Source organism: Notothenia rossii, assembly GCF_949606895.1.
Source record: "Notothenia rossii genome assembly, chromosome: 9".
Lineage (NCBI taxonomy): Eukaryota > Metazoa > Chordata > Actinopteri > Perciformes > Nototheniidae > Notothenia > Notothenia rossii.
The window spans coordinates 22,323,552-22,349,252 of NC_136907.1; the positions used below are offsets into that span (position 1 = coordinate 22,323,552).

The 25,701-nt window shown below is 40.5% G+C and overlaps 1 protein-coding gene across 6 annotated transcripts in view; it reads left to right on the forward strand.

Annotated features, from left to right (window-relative positions):
- camkk1a (calcium/calmodulin-dependent protein kinase kinase 1, alpha a) overlaps window positions 1-25,701 on the forward strand; it is a 92,208-nt gene that overhangs the window by 52,516 nt on the left and 13,991 nt on the right. For all 6 annotated transcript variants that reach the window (XR_013802975.1, XM_079652340.1, XM_079652336.1 and 3 more), the window contains 6 exons: window positions 13,672-13,723; window positions 14,659-14,792; window positions 19,353-19,389; window positions 19,761-19,782; window positions 21,198-21,286; window positions 25,446-25,645. Coding sequence is in view for 5 of the 6 variants with exons in the window: in XM_079652340.1 (XP_079508466.1) it covers window positions 13,672-13,723; window positions 14,659-14,792; window positions 19,353-19,389; window positions 19,761-19,782; window positions 21,198-21,286; window positions 25,446-25,645 (534 nt within the window). In the remaining variant the exon portion in view is untranslated. The remainder of the gene's footprint in view (window positions 1-13,671; window positions 13,724-14,658; window positions 14,793-19,352; window positions 19,390-19,760; window positions 19,783-21,197; window positions 21,287-25,445; window positions 25,646-25,701) is intronic.

The window sequence follows — 25,701 nt, forward strand, 5'->3', positions numbered from 1 at the left end:
TGACATGTTTCTACCGCCTACTGACTTAGCTGGCTTTCCCTACCGATTTTCAATCTTCCCAAACTATAACAAATAAAAATGACACTCCATAGACACTGGACTCGACTTTTGGCGGACACCGTTTGCAACGTGTCTGTGATCGCATCATACAGGCAGTCCTCTGTTTCTGAGAGAAAAACAACGTGAAGACCGGAGGTAACACTGCCTTTCGTCTGCACCCCAGGGGTCGATGGGTAATCATTCCCAAATGAGTGAGGGAACAGAGACGAGGCATTTGGGTCCTGCAGGATTTCCCCGTTAATATCAGTGTCTTGAAAACACATGTTGGCGACTGAAAGACATCCAGTGTTTGGTCTTTTCCTGAAGCATCCTTCACCTACAGTGTCTCAACTGAAAGAGGACCACAAACACACACAAAATATAATAACATTTTGAGATTTAGGGATATTTATCTCCCATTCTTTCACTTTTTCTGACATTTTCAACACCAAACATGTCGTTAATGTCTCTGTTTAGTGAACTTCAGCAATCTGAAATCCTGTACATTATTTATATCACACTTCATCAGTAGAAACATGCAGGAAATGACTTTTTTAATGCAGTATTTTCTGATTTATGGCGCAACACAAAGATATTTCGCTCTGTGCAAACCTTTGACTCTAATATGTCAACAACATGAAACAAGAATATGAACCTGGCTTTATCCAATGTTCACACAAGAGTTCTACATCCTGACACATCCTTCATCTACAGTACACCGTCTCAACTGAAAGAGGACCAGAAACACATTAAAAATATAATAAAATCTGGAGACTTTGGGATATTTATCTCCCATTCTTTTACTTTTCGGGCATTTTACAGACCAGACATGTCGTTGATGTCACTGTTTACCAAACTACCACTTTTTCTGAAAAATGCATAAAATGATGCAATATATGTTAAATACATGGTTTATACATGTAATTACTGGGGTTCCATTTCTTCTGATTACCTAATTTGGGCGTGCACATTTGCCATGCGCAAATCTACTTCTTTTGGATTTGGAAAGGTTGGCATGTATGCAGCGTAACAAAAAAAGTGTCCTGTGCTGGATTTGAGTGTGTGGGGAGGGGGGAGAGATAAACATGACCTCATTAAAAGAGCTGAAAACGGCAACTATTATCATTATTTTCTGTTAATTGACAATTCAATCACTAATGCAGCTCTTTTGAAAATGTAACAAGCTTTCTTGCGGTTATGTTTAGACAACTCCCAGCACCTGATCAACTTTTGGCAAAGATCATGTTCTTGGTTTAGTACATAACATCCAATCCAATCCACTTTATTTATATAGCACATTTTAAAAACAGAGGGTTTGCCAAAGTGCTTCACAATGAACTTAACATTATAATAAAATATAATATTACACAAATAGATAAAAGGCACACATAAGAACTGTAGGAGCCATATGTTAAAATGTATATTTGAATATTATAATCCTTTGTTATTAGTGCTCATCATATCATTTATTTGAACCAGCCGTGTGAAATTGACGGCATAGACGACCGCAGCTGTACGTGATTACGAGACGTTATAGCCAACGGCAGCTGCTGGTGATTGGGGTGTGAGAAGGAGAAAGAAGCACCCAGCAACATAGTTTTTTGAACTGAGAGAATATGTTTGTATTTGATACCTTTTTGTGTAAGTAAAAAACAAACTATCCTGAGACGTATTTTGTCCGAGTCAAGCTTATTTGCTATCTGTGAGCCGAATTTTGGGTTAATGGAACTACATTTGTCAAAAGACTTCGCTCTGGAGAAGCCGAGCTATGAAGGAGGGATTCCAGTGACGGCGTCGCATGAAAGGTGAAGATAAAGACTGCTCTTCCACACACGGAGATCGGCACATTAAGTGGGACATCCGAGGAACAAAGACGGTGAAGTGGCCTGTTGTTATGTTAATGTTTGAAGACGGATGGGAGATCGCTACTCTCCGACAGAAGAGGCAGTCTGAATGGATCAGCTGATTCCAACTACCAGCTGATTACCTTTTGCTTTTCGTTTGTAAAAGACATTTAACTAAGTTGTTCTTTAAGGAAGACAGTGCAACAAAGACATTTTCTATAAAAACGAAGCGTTTACTGTTGGACACCTTTAGTTGAATTTAAGCACTGTAGTAAGTTTAATTTGAAAGAGCCATGGAAGAACTAACCGAAAGGAGCCACAAGAGGGAGCCAAAGCCCACGGAAAAGGCCAAAGAGGAGGGGCTCCACAGGCTGAATGGATTTAAGGAGAGCAAAGGTGGGCCAGCTCACCAAGAAGGTTAATGAGCTGAAACGTCTTAAAGAAAATGATAGCAATGTGGATAAAGTGGAAGAAGAAATTCTGAATGACTTTGCTAAATTATATGGAGAGCTTAATGACATTAACAAGGCGTATGTAACTCTCTTACCTGAAGAGGAGGCGTCTGAAGACCAGCAACACTGGTTTAATCCCAAGTCAGCAAACATTGAACAGTTTGTACGCATACTGTAACTGAAAAATGGATTAAAGGAGTACGCGAAGGCACAAAAGAGGACCGTGGAGAGGAAGCCTGCTCGTCTGAAGTAGATGATATCAGGCCTGAAGACAGCGCCTCCAGAGCCAGTAACCATACAGTGGCTTCCTCTACCGTTTCTTCTGCTCGCAGGAGGGCGGAGGCTGAAAAGGCAGTACTGCTAGCTCGAGCAGCATCCTTAAAGAAGAAGCAGGCTCTTGAGGAAGAAGAAGCCTCTCTAATACAGCAGCAAGCAAAGCAGCTCCAGCAGCAAGCAAAGCAGCTCCAGCAGCTCAAAGCTCAAAGAGAACAATTAGAGTTGGAGGCAGCTGTAGCTGAATGTGATGCAAAGTTAAAGGTGCTTGAAGGGTATGAAGACCATAAGGATGGTATGAGCAGCTACCTCAAACGCAGCCAACGTCATGGCAAGTCAGAAACATCTGGCACCGGATCCAGAACTGCTTCAAAACCAGCTAAATATGGTGAGAAACTTGCCTCAGCACACCTACTAAAAGGAACTGTCAAACCACGTCCAACAGAGTCAAGCATGTGGATGGACAAGCAGGATGGAGCTTCTGATGCAGCACACGGACCGGGCCCCAGAGAAGGTCACCGTAGAGGGGAGGAGAGGGACAGCTACGATGTGATGCAGCTTCAAAGTCAGATTACTGAGATGCTAGTAAGGCAGCATAACCTGTCTTGTCTTCCTAAACAAGACTTGCCTGTGTTCAAGGGAGACCCGCTCACCTACAAGTCCTTTATAAGAGCCTTCAACCATGTAATCGACAGCAAGGCAGAGAGCAGCAGCGATAAATTGTACTACTTGGAACAGTTCACCGGAGGGGAACCTCAAGAGCTTGTCCGCAGTTGTGAGCACATGGCACCACAGAGAGGCTACAAAGAAGCCAGGGCTCTACTCCAGGAACATTACGGTGAGGAACTTAAAATTGCTACCGCCTATATGGATAAAGCTCTAAAGTGGCCACAGATCAGATCTAAAGACGGAAAAGCTCTGAATACCTATGCCCTTTTCCTGATTACGTGCCGTAATGCCATGGAGGCCATAGAGTATATGGACGAAATGAACAACCCAGATAACATGAGTCGTCGCCTCAAAGCTCCCATACAAAGTGAAAGAAAGATGGAAGAGTGCTGCTTTCGAGGTTCAAGAGAAAAAGGGACGAAGAGCAAGGTTTACAGACCTAGTGACCTATATATACAGACAATCACAAATGGCTAACGACCCCCTCTTTGGAAGCATGCATGATACCAGGACAACTACGGAGGGAAAAGTCAAAGCCACCGCCACAGACTCTAAAGCTTGGAAGTCAGGCTGGCAAAGGGGAAGCAGTTTTGCCACAGCTGTTGCTCCAATGAGTGAAGAGAAAACACCGCCCTCAAACTTAAAGTACAGCCCCTCAACCGCAAAGCCTGTCAATGCTTTTCAAAAACCCTGTTTATTCTGCCATAAAGACCACACACTCGATTCCTGCAGAATCATCAAAGAGCAACAACCGAAAGACATGATTGAGTTTCTGAAAGCTAAAGGCCTCTGTTTTGGATGTCTTACACAGGGACACCTTAGCAGAAACTGCAATAAAAGGATGACCTGTCAAGTCTGCTCCCTAAGACACCCAGGAATTTTGCATGTTGAGTAGGACAGTGCTACATTTAGAAAGCCAGATGAGAACATCTCAAATGGTCTCGTGTCACTGACGCAGGAAACATGTGGATACACTGGGGCCGGAGAATGTGTACTGGCTATTGTACCGGTAAAAGTCAAGTCCAGTAAAAGTGAGAAGGTTGTGGAAACGTATGCCTTCATGGATCCAGGAAGTACGGCGACTTTCTGCACTGAATCACTGAAGACACAGCTGAACGTTCGAGGCAAGAAAACTACGATCCTACTCCGAACTATGGGTCAGGAGAAGCCAGCCCAAAGTTGTATCTTGTCGGACCTGGAAGTGTGTGGACTTGAAGAAAGGAAGTACATTGAACTCCCTAAGGTCTTTACATGTAAAGATATACCGGTCAAGAAAGGAAACATCCCCCTGCAGGAAGACCTAAAGAAGTGGCCATATCTGAAGGAGATGAAAATCCCAAAGATAAAAGGAGAAGTCACCATGCTTATAGGAACCAATACCCCTAAAGCTTTGGAGCCATGATAGGTGATAAACAGCATCGGAGACGGGCCCTATGCAGTTAAGACTGCCCTTGGATGGGTAGTGAATGGGCCGAAGAAGACAGATGATGGCAGCAAGGCAGCGGATGGAGTTGTGAGCCACATTACAGCCAACCACATCTCCATAGCTACCATAGAGGAACTGTTGATCAAGCAATATAACACAGACTTCTCAGAACTCAGCTGTGAAGACAAAGAAGAGATGTCCCAGGAGGATCATCAGTTCATGCGGTCAGTGGTAAAATCTGCAGAGTTAAGGGATGGGCACTACTGCATTGGCTTACCACTGCGAAACGAGACAGCTAAAATGCCAGACAACCGCTGCATGGCAGAGCAACGTGCCTCAAGTCTCCAAAGAAAGCTCAGCAAAAAACCCGGACCTGTACAAAGATTACAAGGACTTCATGACGGGTATAATTGGAAAAGGCTACAATGTCAAAATTCCCATAGAACAGTTAAGCCGAGAAGACGGACGTGTGTGGTACATACCTCATCACGGTCTCTACCACCCAAAGAAAAACAAGATAAGAGTAGTGTTCGACTGCACCTCCACATATCAAGGAACCTCACTTAACGATCAGCTGCTACAAGGACCTGACCTCACAAACTCCCTTGTTGGTGTCCTTCTGAGGTTCAGAGAAGAGCCTATTGCTTTGATGGCCGATATTGAGGCGATGTTCTACCAGGTCAAAGTCCCTGACCAAGATGCTGTTCTTCTGCGTTTCCTATGGTGGCAGGATGGTGATCTGAATGAACCGATGAAAGACTACCGAATGACAGTGCACCTGTTCGGGGCTACATCGTCTCCCAGCTGTGCATCATATGCACTAAGAAGAACAGCACAAGATGGAGGAGGCAAAACAACACCCGAGGTGGTGGAAATGGTTCTCAGAAACTTTTTATGTGGATGACTGTTTAAAGTCTGTGGATTCAGAAGATCATGCTGTTGCTTTGGCCAGGGACCTCAGATATCTGTGCGCCAGTGGAGGCTTCAGGCTGACAAAGTGGGTCGGCAACAGTAGGGCCGTCCTGTCGTCCATCCCTAAAGAAGACAGAACAACGGAAGTCAAAGATCTTGACCTGAACCATAAGCAGCTTCCTATGGAAAGAGCCCTTGGTACTCAGTGGTGCACTGAATCAGACACCTTCAGGTTCAAAGTACAATCACAGGACAAACCAGCTACAAGACGAGGAATCCTGTCCATCGTTAGCTCCATTTACGACCCCCTCGGGTTCCTGGCCCCATTGGTACTGCCAGCGAAGCTCCTTCTGAGAGACCTTTGCAGGGAAAAGAGAGGTTGGGATGATAGAAGATAGACAGCGGGCAGGCCCAGAAATGGATGAAGTGGTTGGCTGACCTTGAGCAGCTTTCAAAGTTTTATGTGCAGAGATGCGTCAAACAGGCAGAGGTTGAACCGATGAAGATGGCACAGCTCCACCACTTTTCCGATGCCGGCATGGATGCATATGGAACAGCTACCTACATCGTGCAGACAAACAACCAAGGCAAAAGAAAGGTTTCCTTGCTGATCGGAAAGTCCAGAGTCGCTCCACTGAAACACACCACTATTCCGAGAATGGAGTTGACAGCAGCAGTCGTCGCCGTCAAGGTCGACAAGATGCTAAGAAGAGAGCTTCAGGTTAAGCTGGAGCAATCTATCTTCTGGACAGACAGTACTACTGTACTGAAGTATATTGAGAACGAAACGTCGCGCTTTAAAACTTTTGTCGCAAACAGGATCTCAATCATTCGTGAGGCTACTACACCAAGCCAATGGAGATATGTGAACACCTCTGTGAACCCTGCGGATCAAGCTTCAAGAGCTCTGAAAGTTGAGAGTTTTATCCAAAGTGAGAACTGGATACACATTTCCTGTGGAGAAATGAAAGTGAGTGGCCAGAAAGACCAGATCTGTCAAGCCATGTTCTGGAAGATGACGATGAGGTAAAGAAGGCACCTGCAGTCTGTCTTACAATAATAGACGAAGGAGTTGCCACAGTGAGCAAGCTCATTGATCATTATTCAAAATGGTGTAAGCTGAAGAGAGCAGTGGGATGGTTTCTCCGGATTAAAGATCTGCTGCTACAACTCAGTGGAAAAAGGAAAGAGTTCCAAGCCGCCTGTATTAAGTCAGAAGACAACCCTGCAAATCAAGAAACCTTTCTTAATCAGCAGATGAAGAAATACAGAGCCACACTAAACAAGGATCTGCTCCCCGTGGAACATTTGGAGTTGGAGCTGAAAAAGCGCTTGTTCGCTTCAGCCAAAGGCAGGCATATCTGGAGGAGATCAAAGCTTTGGAGAAAGGACAGACACATGTCAAGACGAGTAGTCCACTCAGCAGATTGGATCCTGTTCTGGAAGACGGCGTACTTAGAGTAGGTGGACGGCTAAACAACTCTGCTATGCCAGAGGAGGCTAAGCGCCCCCTCATCCTCTCTAAGAACCAACGTGTCGCTACTCTCCTTTTGCAACACATCCACAGAGAAGTTGGACATGGAGGAAGGAATCATACACTCTCAAAGTTAAGGCAGAAGTACTGGATTCCAAAGGCTAACGCAGCAGTAAGAAGGATCATAACTGATTGTACAGTGTGCAGGAGACTACATGCCAAGGCTGGACAGCAGAAAATGGCCGACCTGCCCAAAGATCGTGCATTGCCAGATGAACCCCCCTTTACCAACGTCGGAGTAGACTACTTCGGACCCTTTGAAATTAAGCGGGGACGCAGCTTGGTGAAACGGTATGGCATGATCTTCACTTGTCTGGCAATCAGAGCAGTGCATATCGAGGTGGCTTACTCCCTTGATACCGATTCTTGCATCAATGCTCTGCGCCGCTTTATCAGCAGAAGAGGACAGGTGGCGATGATACGATCTGATAACGGCACCAATTTTTTTGGAGCAGAAAGAGAGCTACGTGAAGCCATTGAAGAGCTGAATCGGTCCAAAATACACAATGCAATGTTACAAAAAGGAGTCAAGTGGATCTTCAATCCCCCAGGTGCTTCCCACTACGGAGGAGTGTGGGAAAGACAAATACACACTGTTAGGAAAATCCTTAATTCAGTGCTCAAACAGCAAGCCATGGATGATGAGGGCCTTCAGACCGTGCTATGTGAGGTTGAGTCCATTATCAATGATCGCCCCGTCACAAAGATTTCTGATGACCCCAATGACCTTGAGGCACTCACACCAAACCACTTGTTGTTACTCAAGTCTAAATCAAGCGTGCCCCCAGGGGTGTTCAGGAAGGAGGATGAGTATTCACGACGCAGATGGAAACAATCACAATATCTGGCTGACCTGTTCTGGTCAAGATGGACTAGGGAATACCTACCTCTCCGACAAGAGCGCCAGAAGTGGACCACACCAAGGAGAAACTTCCAGCCAGGAGACATCATCTTAATTGTGGATGACTCAGCCCCTCGTAATTCGTGGGTGATGGGAAGAGTCCTTAAGACCATGTCAGACGCCAGCAGCGTCAGCGTGAAGACCAAGACCAGTGTCTTAGTGAGACCGATCACGAAGCTCTGTCTGCTTCTCGGAGCAGTGTGATGCCCCCCCCCCCCCCCCAAAGGAAACAAAAACGGACCTCCAGTAAAAAAAAAAAAAGGAATATAAATTCGTAAAGTTGCTTAATTATGTTTATATTATATGGTCCTATTTAAGTTTATTTTTAGTAATTGGTATGCTCCCCGCATAGCCAATTAGGGGCCGGAAATGTAGGAGCCATATGTTAAAATGTATATTTGAATATTATAATCCTTTGTTGTTAGTGCTATCATATCATTTATTTGAACCAGCCATGTGAAATTGACGGCATGGACGACCGCAGATGTACGTGATTACGAAACGTTATAGCCAACGGCAACTGCTGGTGATTGGGGTGTGAGAAGGAGAAAGAAGCACCGAGCAACATAGTTTTTTGAACTGAGAGAATATGTGTTTGTATTTGATACCTTTTTGTGTAAGTAAAAAACAAACTATCATGAGACGTATTTTGTCCGAGTCAAGCTTATTTGCTATCTGTGAGCCGAATTTTGGATTACTGGAACTACAAGAACAATAAACATGTTTACTTTATTAACATTTAACGGAACCATAATCTTTCCCAGGCCAACACTACACATGTTTTCAATGATGGCTGTAATGGCACTTGACGCCAGACTGTATATCTAGATGTTCCCAAATATGTTCCCATAACAGACAGAAAACATGTTCAATAGGGGTGCAACAACTAATCGACTTAATCGATTAAAATCGATTACCAAATTAGTTGGCAACTAATTCAGTCGTCGATTCGTTGGTGACGTCATCACATGTGTTCTACACCCCGTTAAGCTCCAACGTTATCGCTCTTTTGTATGGGTACAGGAGACATTTAAAAACATATGTTATGTATTATTGCTACATAAACATTATATCGCAGTCTTAGTGTCGCCAACTCAGTTTCTAATATGCAATATGACTACAAAATGCGTCTATAATGTATTTTCGATCTTCCGAATTCAGACGAGCGATCTCTCCCCCGCCTGCTTGCGAGGGGGCGGGGCAGTTTACACACACACGCAGGAGATGGCGGAGAGAACGCGCTCCGAGGTGTGGTTAAACTTTATCCGTCTCGATGTGGACAATGCTCGTTACCAAAATTGCAATAACAGTTTATCATATAAAGGCGGTAAAACGAGCAATTTGTCTAAACATTTAGCAAAAGTGCACCACATTCAGACGGAGAAATGCACCGGGTTCGGCTGTCTTTCTAGTAGCTCTGTAGCCCCTTCCAACTGAGTAACCTTTCCACGTCAGGTGTTATGTATGCTAGCAGCAACACGCAGAGTTAACTCAGTTATAAAAACATAGGTTAATGATTAGAGGTAACTGAATTAGTTATTTTGTTAAAGTTTCAGCTATTCTGTTTACAGTTCTGTCATCACATTATTTAATATGATTTGTTAAAACATTGTTGTTTCTTTTGATGTGAAATATTATGCATTTAATTAAAATAAAAAGCAATGTTAGTTTTGTTCACAATTTGTTGAGTTAGTTTACCTTATTTCTTGTCAAAAGAACCGTTAATACTATCGTTGAAAGGACCGGATCGATAAGCAGTATTGATATAAGTAGTAGTACAGTTAAAACCTTAACGATCCGAATAATCGATTAATCGTTTCATTAATCGATAGATTAATCGATTATCAAATTAGTCGTTTGTTGCAGCCCTAATGTTCAATAACATTTATTTTGCAGATTTTCTGGACATTTGCTTTGTGCTAAATGTGGATAAAAAACTGACTAATGTGCTTTTCTGTGTACACCCACCATCCACTCAGACCTCCTCTCTATGACTAGTCTGCATTACATAAATATAGCTCTTCCCACACTACGGAAAAGTAGCCTTTGCCTTTTAAAATGGAATCCGCCAAGCAGATTAGTGATTTTCCTTTGTCAGAATCACCCAAAATGAAACCACAGATTCTTGAAAAAGGTTCAAATGCAACAATTATTTCCGCCTGTGCCTACATTCAGTATTTCTGTTAAGTCTTTCCTTCCGCTCTGTGTGGAAGCACTGTTGCTGATTGTTGACGCGGATGTCACTTTCTGGGACAGACTGCAGGTTATTGCCTTCTGGCTCAAATGACAGACACATCTGAAATAACAATGACAGAAATCAGGAGAGGAGTAATGACTGCATGGAGGGTGATTCTATTTCCTGGCAATCTGGGCGGGTTTCATAAAAAAAATGATTGCATATTTCCTGCATATCTGCAGCATGAGCCCACATACAGTATGCACCAATATCACAAACACAGCAGAGACAGGAAATATAATATATGATGGATATTATTTATTAGTTTACCTATTTCTCATTGGTTTAAAAATCAATAAAAAGGTATAAACGGGAGTTTTGTGCAAAAGGAATTACTGTTATTACATTATGTTTTTTAATATTAAATTACAACACTTAATGTGTATTCCAAGTTCTCAGACTTGGCATTAACATCCTGAGGAAAACACTGATACATATTTATGTTGATAAATTGTAGGATGAATTAAAATAGGTTTTACTTGAAATGATTTAAGGACCAATTATTACCACTGTTAGGATTTACCACAAAGGTATTTTTTTCAAGTGGGCTCGAACCCCAGGTTTTATCGTCAGAGACACGTTAAAGAATATTAAAGGTCTCTGAATCCTGCCAGTGTTAGTGTGGCATGATTTGTTGCATAATTACCATGATCACTACTTGATTGGCAGGCGTCCAATTGGGATTCAGGCCCTTCATCAGCCTCAGGGGGCCAAAGTAAATTAAATGTATGCAGCCTCCACTCAACTTAATTTTAATTGGTAGAGCGATAAGTTCATAAGCAGGAGCACACAACAGCTGTGCATGGTAGCAGATTTGGGGAATTTATAAAAATCCATTCCTTTCCATTAAGTAGTTCTCAATGTCAGTTAGATTCAGTTTGCTGACAAAATGTACATAAGGGACAATTGGGAAACAATGCTGCCATACATCAAGTATGACTATTTACTTTTCTACAGCCGTGTTTAAGTTTTATTAAATTACTGCTACTACAATACAAGTGTTCAACCAGGAAAATCACAGAATGGACATGAACATAATCTCACTGTATTTGTCAATAGGTTAAGCATCGACAGCACATCAAAATGCATCTACATAACAAAACATGGTAATTTTCTATTTTGAAAGCAGGTCAGTTTTATACATTTCAAGGAGTAATGGAATAATTGGCCTTCGTTAAAACAATGAGTTTTGTGACAAAAATGTTAAATCTTTGCCAATGTCAACACTCAGTATAGGGTAAGCCCACTTAACCTTAATTTCTCGGCTATAACGTGTTTGATTTTCATCTCTTAGCAAACAGTGCACATGTCTTGTTTACATGCAGAGACCTGTTTTTTTGCAGATTAGACTTCTGAAGAATTCAAAGAAGGCACAATTACTAATTGACGGAATTATATGGTGACTGACATCACACCTAAACCTTTTAATGTCCCCCCTCTTACAAAATAAATGTCCTGCGGTCAAGATTTTTGACTGCCTTTGATCGACAACACCTACACCTCACCAGTACCTCCTTTGCACATACTCTGAAGCTCTTTAACTGACTCACAAAACCTCAATTACTGCCATACTTACCAATTACATGTTTGATAAACTACATTTTCTGTGTTAAACTTCTACACATACCACCTACCAAAAAATGCAGAATTTCATTTTCTAATGGCATTATAGCTGTCCAGGTACAGCAACGTAAAAATCACGAGCAAATAATAATAGCTGCAATAATTTTGAATATTGCCTGACAAATAGTTTTTGGTTGATACACACACACACACACACACACACACACACACACACACACGCACCCACACACACTCAAAACCATGGAAACTGGATACAGGGGAGGATCTACTCTCCTGCCAAAACGGTTTTCTGCACAGTCATAGCCATGGCGTCCAGTTTTAAAAGGAACTGCTGAGCCGGAACAATCTGAGGTGTGAAGTAGAAGAAAATGTTCCACTACACCATGAAGCAATGATCAGTGAAATGGTGCCATGACATTATTCCGACATTTCCACATTTTTAAACTAATAGTTGGAAAATGTCCCATTTGATTCAAAGCCCGTTGGTCCGACAGCCCTTTTGCTGAGATGCGCATTGCACACACTCTCCCTGCAACAAACACAAGCATATGGCTAATTATTGGAGGGAAGTGTCAAATAACATACTGTCGGAAGCCGTGAATAAAGAACACGGAGCAACACTGTCAGCGCATACATTTACGCATACATTTGCGTACCTTAATACATGCAGTAAAGGGCACCATCACAAAGCAATACTTAACAATAACAACAACTGTAATGCTTCAGCATTAAACACTAACACGCATCACCAAGGTCACAATATCAATCAATACAGCAGCGCAATAGCCTATAGGCAAAACACAGAAGATCAACTAAATATGACATAAAATGAACTTACCAAAGCTGCAGTAGATGGTCAACTTCATTCATTTTCTTTCCGTTTTACAGATTTTAATCGCCACTTTTCGCGGCACACGTACTTACAGCCTATCTGCTCGGAATTATGAGATGATGTTTTGGTGGGGTTGCCAGTACTTTGCCCCACTTGTGATTTTGCCGCACACATTAAATACAAAAAGACTCTGAGCATGCGCAGTGTAGTTTTTACAGCACCCATACATTTTGACAGCGAGAGAGGGGCTAGATTGGGGCTTGCCCCAAATCGCTCTACACGGCTCAATAGGCTTACTTTAGACACTAATTAGAAGAACGCAGACTAAAACAGCAATTTACAGACGAATCAGATGACCAAACATGATCTTAAAATATATTTTAAGATATCTATTTTTTGCATATTTTTGGAATGATTATTTTACCCACCTAGGAAACTGGAAACAAGTGTGTTTTGGTTAGAGATAACATACTGTCAGACTAGCTGAATAGTGGGTTATCAGAAAAATCCTTATTTAATCTCCCTGACATTCTGATAACATGGTATTATTTTAGAGAATTGTCTCTAAAAGAAAGTGTTTTCTTCTTTTGCATAACCAATTCCTTGTTATAAGACATCATTATGTCATTGAGTGTGTTTCCTGCCACAAACACCGTTTTCCTTTATACATGCTCTTTTGCATAAAAGACATTTGGTTGCCTCTGTCCTTTAAAAAGCATAATAAGACGGTTAATGAATCCATTTACTTCAAATACTTACCTAACAAACCTTCAAAGTGTTACCTTTTACTTTTTTTCCGTTTCCATCTACATTTCCATTGCCCAACTTAAAGTGTCATCTATTTTGTTTATTGGTAAACCTGCTTTAGTTTAATTTAAGAATAGATATCACTTCTTGATTGAAGGTTTTACTCTTTATACTACCGGCATGTAAACAGTCTGTGATAAAACTCATTCTCTACTTTCCTAGGCCATGAAGCTGGTTTCCAAGAAGAAGTTAATTAAGCAGTGTGGTTTTCCACGTAAGTCCTATTCTATTCTTCTTGAGAGATACATGACATTTAAAAGCAGATTGAGATAATAAAAATGTTATAGATCTCCGATGATATACATGTCGTTGCAAAAATAAGTCATAATTTAAAGGGGACACGGTTTTGAACCTGTGAAAACAAGTGTCAAACGACAAACAATTTTTTGCACTATAAATACTTTTGCAGTGTTTGTAACTTTTTAAATATAGGATTTTTTTTTTCTTGAAACATCAAGATTGTGTTAGACCTGAACTAGGTAACACTTTATTTAAAAGGGGACACATATACATTTTGGTTTCTTGAGTGGCTACCAACCCAGAAACTGTGAAATATGTCAACCCAGACAGTTTTTTGTTGCCAGCTTAGTTACGAAAACATGGATTCTACGAGCCAATTAGATTTGCTGCATCCAATGTCACATGCAGTCTCGTTCAACTGTTTCGTCTCCCATACTAGTGTCTTCAAACAAGGCTTCAAAACAACCTTTTTTAAAGGTGACATATTTTTCTTGCAAGCTAATTAGACAAAACTAGGCTTTTTCCAAAGGGAGTCTTAAAGAGACAGGCACTGAAACAGAGCTTTTCGGACAGCTATGAGAACAAAACATGAAAACATGTAAATATTTCCTAGTAGAAACCCAAAATACAAGCATGAACCTGAAAATGAGCATAAGATGTCTACTTAAAATCTTGTTTTGAATACTTCAACAGCTTTATTATCCCTATTAGCAAAAGGGGTTTGCTATGAGGGATACCAGACTGCTGCCTTCAGGGGGATTGTAAGACTAAAACCTAAATCCTAACTAACGTAGCAGTGAAGACAATTTGAGTTACTATAGATAATCATGTTATATATGATTGTTCCTGTCAAGATAATCATTATCAGATTATTGTGTGTGTGTGTATGGTTTTCGTGGTGGTCTCCAGGTCGCCCACCCCCAAGAGGACCCAAGGCGGCTCAAGGGGAGCAGCCCAAAATCTTAGGACCCCTGGAGAGGGTCTACCAAGAGATCGCCATCCTCAAAAAACTGGACCATGTCAACATTGTGAAGCTGGTGGAGGTGAGAGAGTCTCTTCTCATTTGGTTCAGAAACCAAACAATGCATCAGTGTTATTGATATGAGACTTAAAGGACCAGTGGGGAGCATTAGAGACATCTGGCACTGAGGTTACAGATTACAACCAATTGAAATGGTCAAATGATGTATATTTGGTTCGTTTTTATTGTCATTGCTCCTTATTCAAAAAACCCTGAATGAACCTCCTTTGGGGTTCTCTTGGGGTTAACAGTTTTAGACATGCTAGCAGAAAAGCATTGTTTGTCCATTGGTCCACCACTTCTGTCCAAACTGAAATATCTCAACAGCTATTGGATTGGATTGCAAAAGCTCTGCATGAGAAAATACTAAACTGGTGTGTTTCAACAAATGTAGATATGTTTAATGTTAAATACTTTGAGCTGGAAAGGAAGGGCAGTGGACATAAGCATGCAGTAGGGGGTTGCATTTGTAGTATTTATAACAAATGATCATTCAAATGACATTTAAAGCATAGGCTTAGCAGAGTACACCTCCTTTCACCTTTTTAAATTACACAAATATACACGAGGAAAATATTTAAAGGTGCCATAGTGTCAGAGGTAAGACTGGCATGTATTATTTATTATAAATCAAATAAAGAACTAAAATATATCCAAATGTATAATTCAAGAACAATTATGAATGACGATCTGCCTTTATCTCTATGCCCTTTGGTTGTGTCTTTTGTCATGGCAGGAAGTGACATTAAGTAAGCCAACAATCTGAGATTCAAATTTCAAGCATGCATTGTTAAACTAAACTGAAAATGGCTATCTTGCTGAAGGAAAATGTGCCATTTCAGTTTCTCTGATAATAATGTTGACATCCACAACAGGCTTGCTTAAGGTCGGGATTATCCTTTGGCCCTGTGTCTTCAGATAACCTTTCTTGCTGTGTACTGTTACGTCCCCACTAAGGTCTAGGGGACCTGGAGACAATAACATACAACCAATAAAAATGAGGGAGTCTGTGTAACAGTTGACAAAAGGTTTATTCTGTATAAACCCAGAATCGAACAGACATATACTTGACACACTCGGTTGGTGAGGAGGAGGAGGAGTCAAAGGATTGTGCCAAACAAAAGAAACAAGCATAACAAAACCAGGCCTCTCTCTACATCTATCCTTTGAAACCAAAACTCAAACAAAAAAACCCTCACTAACTAAACTACAAAGAATTTGACAAAACAATATACAGGGGTGGCAACAATCCGCTAACCTAGTGTGTCTGAACATTAGTTAGCTACGTGGTGAGAAATGTACAGGGTACCCCAGATTCACCTAACTCCTCCACCTCTCAACACACACACTTTCACAAAGGTCAGACAATTCAAAGATCATGAGTTGCTTAAACACTGGCCCAGAGTGAGAGAGAGAGAAGACTTCCTGGGTGCCTCCTTTATGGTCGGCCCTGACTGCTGATAGGCCAGCTGAGGGTGAGGAGATCCAATCAGCCATCAGATTCAGGTGCACAGGCAGATTCCGATCAGCTGCTGATTAGCTGTGCAGAAGACAGGGAGAAGAGAGAAACACAGGAGGGAAAAAAAACCACACAAGTACAGCCTGCCTGGCACGTAACAGTACCCTGACTTCACATTTGTATCGATGTCAAATCTGTTTATATTGCACCAAAAATGGTAGATAAACCCTGTGCTGCCAGTAAACAGTTGGCAGATTGAATAGATTTACCTTCCAGCACACCTACAGTTTCCCTCTGTCATTATAGTGTTGTGATTTTTGGTGAAAAACAGTCATTTAGATAGATTCTCATAATAACAGCCAATACTCTCCAACGTGTGTCGGGTTGAGGACTCTAGAAGATGGATAGACTTTCATACAGAGGCGGCTGTTTATGAAAGATGATTTTCAAGATGTGACTCGAGATGCCCGCCGCTCCCTTGCGATATCATCGGAGTGATTTTCCATCTTGGGCAGATGGCGGGGTGGTCGGGAGTCAAACTCAGGGACCCAGTTGGGAAGAGAGCTGTCTGGCTTGCTCGGGTGTAGAGAGTGCCAGAAATACAATTTTTGTACCTTCTCTTAATTAGTAAAGCTGAAGACAGACAGCAAAGGGTAACAAGTCTGCTTTTCTCCTCTCCTTTTTTCCCCGTTTCATTTATTAAACTGGGCTGTGCTAGGGTCACGATCACATTCATTACTTGTTTCCAACTGAGACTTCAGTCGGGTCCATCTAATTATGAATATACTTTTAAAAACATGATAGGCAATACCAAGTGGAACAAATTAAAGCTAATATGGTCATTTGTTGAAGATGGTTTGGAAAGAGCGACCACCTCATTGTTAAAGTCCAAGCCTCACTTTGTGTAATTTCTCCATAAATCAAGATGCCCTTTTAATAAATCCTAGGCGCTGCATTTATCAACAGCTACAAATGAGACGCTGGGCTACTTTGTAACAGCTCACTGTAAGCATGTTGTCCTTTTACTCAAGACAGAGGAAACATAAGAATGTTTATTTAAGTTTATAAGACCGTGTGAGCAAACATGGTGAGTGACTGATCATACTGACTTTCGTTGCTTTACAGAAACATTTCCTGCTCTTGTTTTTCAATACTCTGTGTCCTTGGACGGTGTTTACCTTCACTGTGGTAATTTAAATTCACCAGTGTGTTGTGTTTAATCTGAACCCCAAGCACTTTAAGGATTTTTTTTTTTTTTTAAATCCTGTCACATTTCATTTACTGTGGCCTTGTTTTTCACTGCAGTAAGCCCTGAACACCTATGGAAAGTGCCAGCACAATAATGTCTGGAGTGGTTGTGGGTGGTTAAAACATGTATCTTTGACAGTATAAGACAGTCAGACAATGTAAAAGAATAATTTCTTTTTCTTTTACAAATATTAAAGGGAATATTGAGTCTTTATATACTTGTATGTTGATAAGGAATACTTTACTTTATATTGTTCCCATGATTTATACCAAAATTGGGCTACAAAAATGGGGGCTTCACATGATAATATTACGATAATGCTATTGACACTTTTAAAACCTGTATTTACAACCTCTCTTGTCCTCTCCTCTGTGTTTTGTGTACAATTCTTGTTGTCCAAAGAAAATAATACAAAAATCCTTTCTGATGAATTATGTAAATGTGGGGATTTAAAAACGGACAGAAATACGCCTTTTAAACCACCTGGAGGGCTTTGGGGCTCAGAAGGTTAAACCGATGCTCCAGATGGACTGTGTGCCACGGGGCATTGTGGGATCAGAGAGCAATAACCCTGTAGAACTATGCGCCATCTACTCCAGTGGGATGGCCTATTTTTCATTAACCCGGTTTAGGCTGGATTATCAACTGGTTTATTAACTGGTTTGTTTTAATCCCATTTGAAAAGCACTCAACTAACTCACAATATTAACTTGCAGGATGTACTCGTTTTACATTGCACTCCTATATCATAGTTGGACATACAATGGACCAACATGTCCTCATACCTTAAGAACAAAGTGACATATGTGATTGTTGGAGAGTACCAGCAACAGGCACTCCTGGTTTTAAACACATGATTTATGTGAAAATTGGAACAAAATGTATCAGTAAGCAGTGGCAGTTCTAGACCAATTCTACTGGGGGGGCATGCTTGGGCCTGTTATATTATCAGAGGGGCCTGTTTAATGTGGGACAAAAAGACAAAACGGAGTATTCCAGATGTCAACGTTTTTGTTCAGTGTGAAATATAAAATAAAATAATTAATATTTGTTTCAGTAACAGCATTTGAGACAGTAACCTTATGAAATGTTGTATTAAATGAAATGTTCGAAAGCAGAATATTTTCAAGTTAAATGTGGCTCTAGTTACAGCACATTCTTTGATTCAACACAATCACCATTGGTATTATCATAGACTTTTCTTTCTGAGTGAGCCAAAGGGGGGTCCTACTGTAGCTCAGTGTTATAGGGGCACTGGCCCCTGCTGGTAAGGTTAAGGAAACATAATGTGTTGGGTAGATTTAAAGATATTGCATTTTTACTTCAAACATTCTTCTTTTTCATCAAAGCGTGGGACCTCAATTACCCATAACATAACTTGGGTCACTCAGGAGATTTGTAGTCCTCAGATCCAATGAACACTTTAATTCATCAAATTTCACACTGTTCCCTCTGGAGCCACAAAAGGCTTTGTACAAACTTTTTTCACAAAAGGTTAAACTGTGACTCTGGGGTTTTGTGTCAAAATCAAATGTTCTTCAATAGAAAATCTGCAGATATTGAACAAAGAGCCAGAGGGTTGAAAATTATAGTTTGAAATGACATCTCCATACCAATGTCCTCACTTTTGAGAACTTCAAACTGCTATCATGAGAACAAATAACAGTTTAAAATATATTTTTTCAAACTTTTTATAAAAGTTTCAAAGGCGATATCATTACAATTCCCTAATTACTTTTCATAGTGCCTGGTAAAAAATACAATACTTTTGAATGTGTCCAACAGAATGCAGATTTTTATATTTTCCACACTCGAATGTACCTTGAGGTTTGTGGTGGAATTTCCCATTGATGATGATAATGTTAATGTTGCAGGTACTGGATGATCCGGCGGAGGACAACCTTCATATGGGTAAGCAGAACTTATTTTATTTTTTCCAAATCTTCTTACTCTTTGTTCGGCCTCTCCTCAGCCTGTGGCGCTCGGCACATATGCCACTAACAAGTGTTCATATGACTTATTCATAATTCAGGCCATCTCCTGCTTCCTTCCACACCACCCCAGGCCTCACAGATTATGCAGAAATCTTCCATCAGCAATGCCAGGTCACAGTTAGGGTGCCCGTGACGTGACACGTCAAACTCTTTATTTGCTTAAAGTGGCTCATTCGTAATCATAGAGTGATGCTGGGGTTTAAGCAGCGATCAAACTGAGCCGGATGAATTAATAAATTGTTTAATCTTACATGTTCTTATTTCCTCTTCTCTCTCTTTTTCTGACAGTGTTTGAGCTGATGCCGAAAGGGTGAGTAAAAAACATGTCCTTTGTTTTTTGTTTTTTCAATAATTTAAGGCTCCTGCTCCTCTGCCTTCACCTCCTAATTTCTTCATCCCTCCATCCCTGCCCTTCAATACCCGAGCTGACACAGCGCGGGTGTTTGTTCCATCCCAGACTTCAAAGGGATTCATAATGTTCTTAGTTCTCTACAGTTATTACCAGTGGCAGTAATCCGTCTGAATGTTTCACGCCCTAATGCACGGGCTGTTTCTTCCTACACCACAAACCAAAATAGTGATGATCTATTGATCGGAGGCCCTTTGTTATTTTAGACAAAGAGAAGTGGGAGAGGGGAAGCTGGTATAATTTCACACCTGCTCATAAATAAGTTATGCACACCTGTGTTCTGTTTGCTTTTTCAGAATGAGAGAAGGTGTTTGCTCTCTTGTTGCCCCTAGGAGAAACATTACAGACAGCAGAGCATATTAATACTGCTGCTATTTGCTTAGTACTAAATACATATTATCTCCTTTGCTAAAAAAAATTCTCTCATTTCCATTGTTTAATATTTGTATATATATATTTTGTATTTTGTGCTATTTTTCCTAAATATTTATTATCACTATTAATCTATATCTATCTCTTCATCTATAGAGGTATTAACTTATACACATTTGTCCTTAAATGGGCATTAGAACGGAACTGCTGATCAATGTACATCCTGAAAATCTGATTATCAAAACAGTTGCTATTAACATGGATTATATATTGACAACAAATACAATGATTTCATATAGATGCAGTTTTGTGGGATACTGCTTTGTATTTGACTTATTCTAATATGGTGCAACGGTCACACAACCTAATTTCCTCTTGGGATATATAAAGTATACTAAGTGATTGATTGGTTATTGATTGATTGATACTTGTATTGCTACTGCTACTTATTCTATTACAATAGTATCAATTAATGCTATGTGAAAGCTGTGTTTGTACAACATTGTATGCATTTCTCCTGGATGACAAATACAACTGCTACTGCTAATAAGCACCTGACAAAGTATTAAATGAGATTAAATGTTTTTTTATTTCAAATTTAAATCCCCGCTTTAATTATAAGTCAAGCACTGCAGAAACAAGTTTAGTTCATTCTATAGTGCCAACAATTTTAACAATTGATAAATGTTTCTCCTGAATCCCTAAGAGACAAGTAGTTGTATTTCTATCCTGTGCACTTATCAGAACATGCTAAATAAGTTTTCTATAGTCAGATTTGGGATCAGAGATGTCTTTATCATACATATTGAGTATCAGTGATGTTTGATCAGGACGTTAAAGTATGCTTAAATTAAAATGTGTTCACATTGGGGATCATATTCCTGTGCTAATTATTAAAAACTGTCTTTGTATGTGTTTGTTCCCTATCCTGTGTGGATTTGCAGTCCAGTGATGGAGGTTCCCTCAGATACTCCTTTGTCAGAGGAGCAGGCGAGATTATACTTCAGAGATGTCATCCTGGGTATGGAGTACCGTAAGTACCTCAAGCAGAACAAAAAGCTTTTAAAACTGTGAAGCGTTCAAGTGACACCAATTCATGCTTTTTAGCTATTTGTCTCTAGTGCCCCACCTAAAGAGCCACATGCGTTATCTAACTACTCTTTACAATGAATGACATGGTAGCATTTTCCTTTTAATTTACAAGGACAAAGTGCTTGTGACCCTTTATTCTCATGCTCCTTGGGGGTCTGGCTGCAGATCTGTGCTGTACACGTCATCAGTATTGAGCTTCTGTTGGGTGAAAGCTGTCGGCTCATTTGTTGAACAAGTTCCATTTCACCAGGCTATGAGCTGAATGATTAGGGATCAATGCTGCCTCTCTCTATAAGCTCTGAGGTGCATCTTGGAAAATAAGCTACAGACTCATAGACAACTACAAGCGTATGTAAAATCCATTTACACTTTTGTTATTTTCATACAAAAAAAAAATACATTTTGCCTCTGGTTTTCCATTACATTACCCATTACCTGTGGAGTATATAGTAAGCATTACAGAAAACAAAAATATCTAAACCCAAATTTAGATTTGGACAAACTATAGGATCAAATGTATTATGGTGTTAAATTATTCTATGTTATGCCTTTTCTTGTGTATTTTTGAAAAAAATCTTTAAATCAATGCAATTCTGATCTGATAGGGAACTAGTTAAACCTTTTACAACATGCCTTTTCCCACCTCATGCATTACAATTACAATCATTTTTCCCACTGAATGTTACAGGGTTACCATGTTTAGCTTATAGTAGCCATATTTACCTTCTGTAAGACAATAGCGTCACCTAAATAATCTACATTCTAGATATCTGTAGTCATTCCTGAGGACATTGACGCTGGGTATTTTAGGCTGAATTGCATAGGCTTCTAATGAGTCAAGTGCCTCATATTTAAAAAAAAAAAACATCCTTAGACGAGCAGGGCCCCACTCATCCAACCAGTGAAGTGTCTGAGGGCTTAGCTGCAGACGGCTGCTACGTGTTAGCGCTTAGAGACGTATTCATATCATTTTATGGTCAAAGTGACGATTTATTATCTCCTGAAATTATGATTTATGTCATTTTAATGGTCAAAGTGACGATTTATTATCTCCTGTAATTAGTGCGAATGCTGTCACAAGAGCTTCAGCTATAAAACGTATTCTTCAGACTTTTGATATCTTTTACACTTTTTGAGATATTTAACTTCATTTGGAGCTTGGTAAAGAGGCCTTCTTCAGATATTAACATTAGTGTGTATTGCGCAGCTTGTTAAGGCTCAGAGTGCGTGATGTCACACTATGGCCCAATCCCAAACCACGCCCTACACGCTACCCCTACACACTCCCCCTCCGTGACGTAGTGAACTCCGTGGAGTGCCACTCACAGCTCAACGAGGCTCCCTCCTGTCAGATGGAGGGAGTAAATACAGCGACAAGCTTTGGGACAAACTCCCCTCTCTCCGGCAGAAACAGGAAATGCCGTAAGCCTAGTATGTACACACAAAACATTTAAATGTAATAACTAAAATAAAAGTCCAAACATCTTTAATTGTGTTACTTTTTTGTAAAGGTCTTTTAGTTTTAAACCTGATTTTTATAAGCTTCTTAGTTTTTGAAACAGTTTGTAAATATGCACAACTTTATAATAAAATGCACATATTTACCTTTTTCTAGACTAAACAAGACTAAGTTAAAACATATGTGGCTATCATGAGGTTGTTAACATCACAATTTATCAGTGGATGTTTGCTGGAACTACTTGTTAACAGCTTGATTCCTGGCGGACACACACAGCGTTGACTCCGGTCAGGTAGAGACCGGTCTCAAGTCAGCACCGCTGCAAACTCGCTGTTTGAGGGCTTGATAGCCCACTCCCCCTCCACACCGCTCCACACTCGTTAGTTTGGAACAGCATTTAATGTGGCCGACCCTCCGCACGGACGTAGGGGTAGTGTGTGTAGGGGTAATGTTTAGGGGTAGTGTGTAGGGCGTGGTTTGGGATTGGGCCCTAGAGTGGAGGAGAGCTTGAAATTCGCCTTACATTTTTCTTTTTAAACTGCCATAATTCCCAAACCCTAAACTCCTTGGACATAATTGTATGCTTGAATTGTAGGAAAACCTCTAAAATAAGTGAAAAAGCAAAATGTAACAAAATGCCTCTTGAGGGCATGAAGTGACAAAAACGTTCAACATGTTTCTATTAAGGCCCATTGTAAATTCAGCCTGATCTTTCGTCTGAGCAGCAGCTGCAAACCTTTAGTAAATCTGCCAAAAATGCCACATTATTGACCCAAAAGTACACACACAGCAGACTCATACGCTCGTCAGGGTCCTGACATGCTGCACGCGTTGACATTTTACCGATATCAGCTACCGTTTTTAAATTATAGTTAGAAATGTAAGAGGTTTATCTCTCATTCAGATCAATGGCAAGGCTCTCCTTTCACTGCACATCTCCATGGTAACCTTTGATCCCTGCACACAGGTGTTTGATAAGGTTGTCACCATGGTAACCTTTGATCTCTTGGCTTACTCACACAGGTGTTTGATAACGTCATCACCTCAAACACACAGGGTGTTTCTCAATCTCGAGTAAAGCTGCTCCAGAGCCACTATTTCAAGCATACTACGTCATCGAGTGCCGCCGAAGTACTGTTCCAATGTCCAGCATACTTGGAATTTTACCGAGCCTGGCGTATTTCGTTTGGAGAAATTTCGAGGCTGCACATGTGTAGACTCCGCGGACTTAAAATCCCCACAATGCTTTGCGCACGGACCAATTTCCCCAAATTAGTGGCGGAAAATGTAAGGCGGGGCTTCTCATATGACGCACACCTGCACACTTGCTCGCCTGTTCCACTCTTTGTTTTCCGAATGCCAGGAAGTATTCTTGCCTCGCTTCTGAAGCAAGATGCTCGGAAGGCATGTGCTACCAAGCAAGCGTACTCGAGATTGAGAAACACCCACAGACTGTCTCAGCCTATTATTTTCTATCTGATGGAGACTTCATACTGACTTCAACATGTTCCACATATTTTATACATTATTGGTGACGTATGGTTTTGTTTCAAATGTTTGCAGTTAAAATATTCTGCTGCTTTTCAAAGTGTTTTTACTTTCTTTTCTCTTCTTAATACACATTCATTCACTACTACTTACATTTAATATCTAACTCCTTCAGCCTACTTTCAGCTGCAGAAACCATTCAACTATTAAATTATTCAGCTATTTCAGGACATTGAGGCTATAGATGTTGTTGTTTATACCTTTTTTAAACCTTTTCTTTTAAATATTAAGCTTCTTCACTATTTTTCCTACTCTTCCAGTTTAACATTTTACTTTTAAGTGTTCAACAAAGTCATTGCAATGCATTTGAGCTGTAACAATTTTGATTCAAATCATTTCACTTTTCTGCATTTCTCCGCTAAGTTCAGCCACACACTTACTTGATTTTTGTAGCTAAAAGCAGCTACCATTCAGCTAATAACATATTCAGCTTTTTCTGCATTTTCAGCTAAATTCAGCAACAAATGTACACAGTTTACAGCATTTGCACGTTTATTTTCCAGTTATGACTTATGTCTCATTTTTATGGTCAAAGTGACGATTTATTATCTGCTGTAATTATGACTTATGTCTCATACTTTCTTCACTTTTCTTTACTACGTTACCTATTATGCAAAATCCACTTTTTCATGTATTTTATACATAAACATGTGTCCCCTCTGTGTAAAGAGATTCGGAAAGTTTCAGGAAAAAAGATTCTCTCTCTTTTCGTCCTGATCCATTTATATAAAAACCTGTCTGAAAATGAGCTGATCAGATTTTTTCTTGCGTTGTGTAACAATTAGCCAATAACCAACCAAGGTAACACCCACCCACCTTATCACCTGAATCTCCTCTAGAGCACCATTGTGTTTTTTTAACCAAATATCTTGCAGAGGGGCGTGGCCAGCAGCAGCTCATTAGCATTTAAATCTACAGACACAGAATCAAAACATGCACGGTTCTGCTTTATGAATCTTGATATATTAATGAAATAAATGTGATTTTAAAGTATCTGTCCATATTGAATACTAATTACAAGGACCATAAATGGCACATTTCTTGGCGCACAAAAGATCAAAGAATCTAACAGTTGACTTCCTCTTATCCTCAGTGCACTACCAGAAGATTGTCCATAGAGACATCAAGCCCTCTAACTTGCTCCTGGGGGACGACGGCCACGTGAAGATAGCGGATTTTGGGGTCAGCAACCAGTTTGAAGGCAATGATGCCTTACTGTCCAGCACTGCTGGCACTCCTGCATTTATGGCCCCAGAGACCCTTTCAGACGCGCGAAAGAGCTTTAGTGGAAAAGTGAGTGAACTTCATTTATTCATTGTGAGCGTGCCTGAGTTTGAGCTCCCCTGATT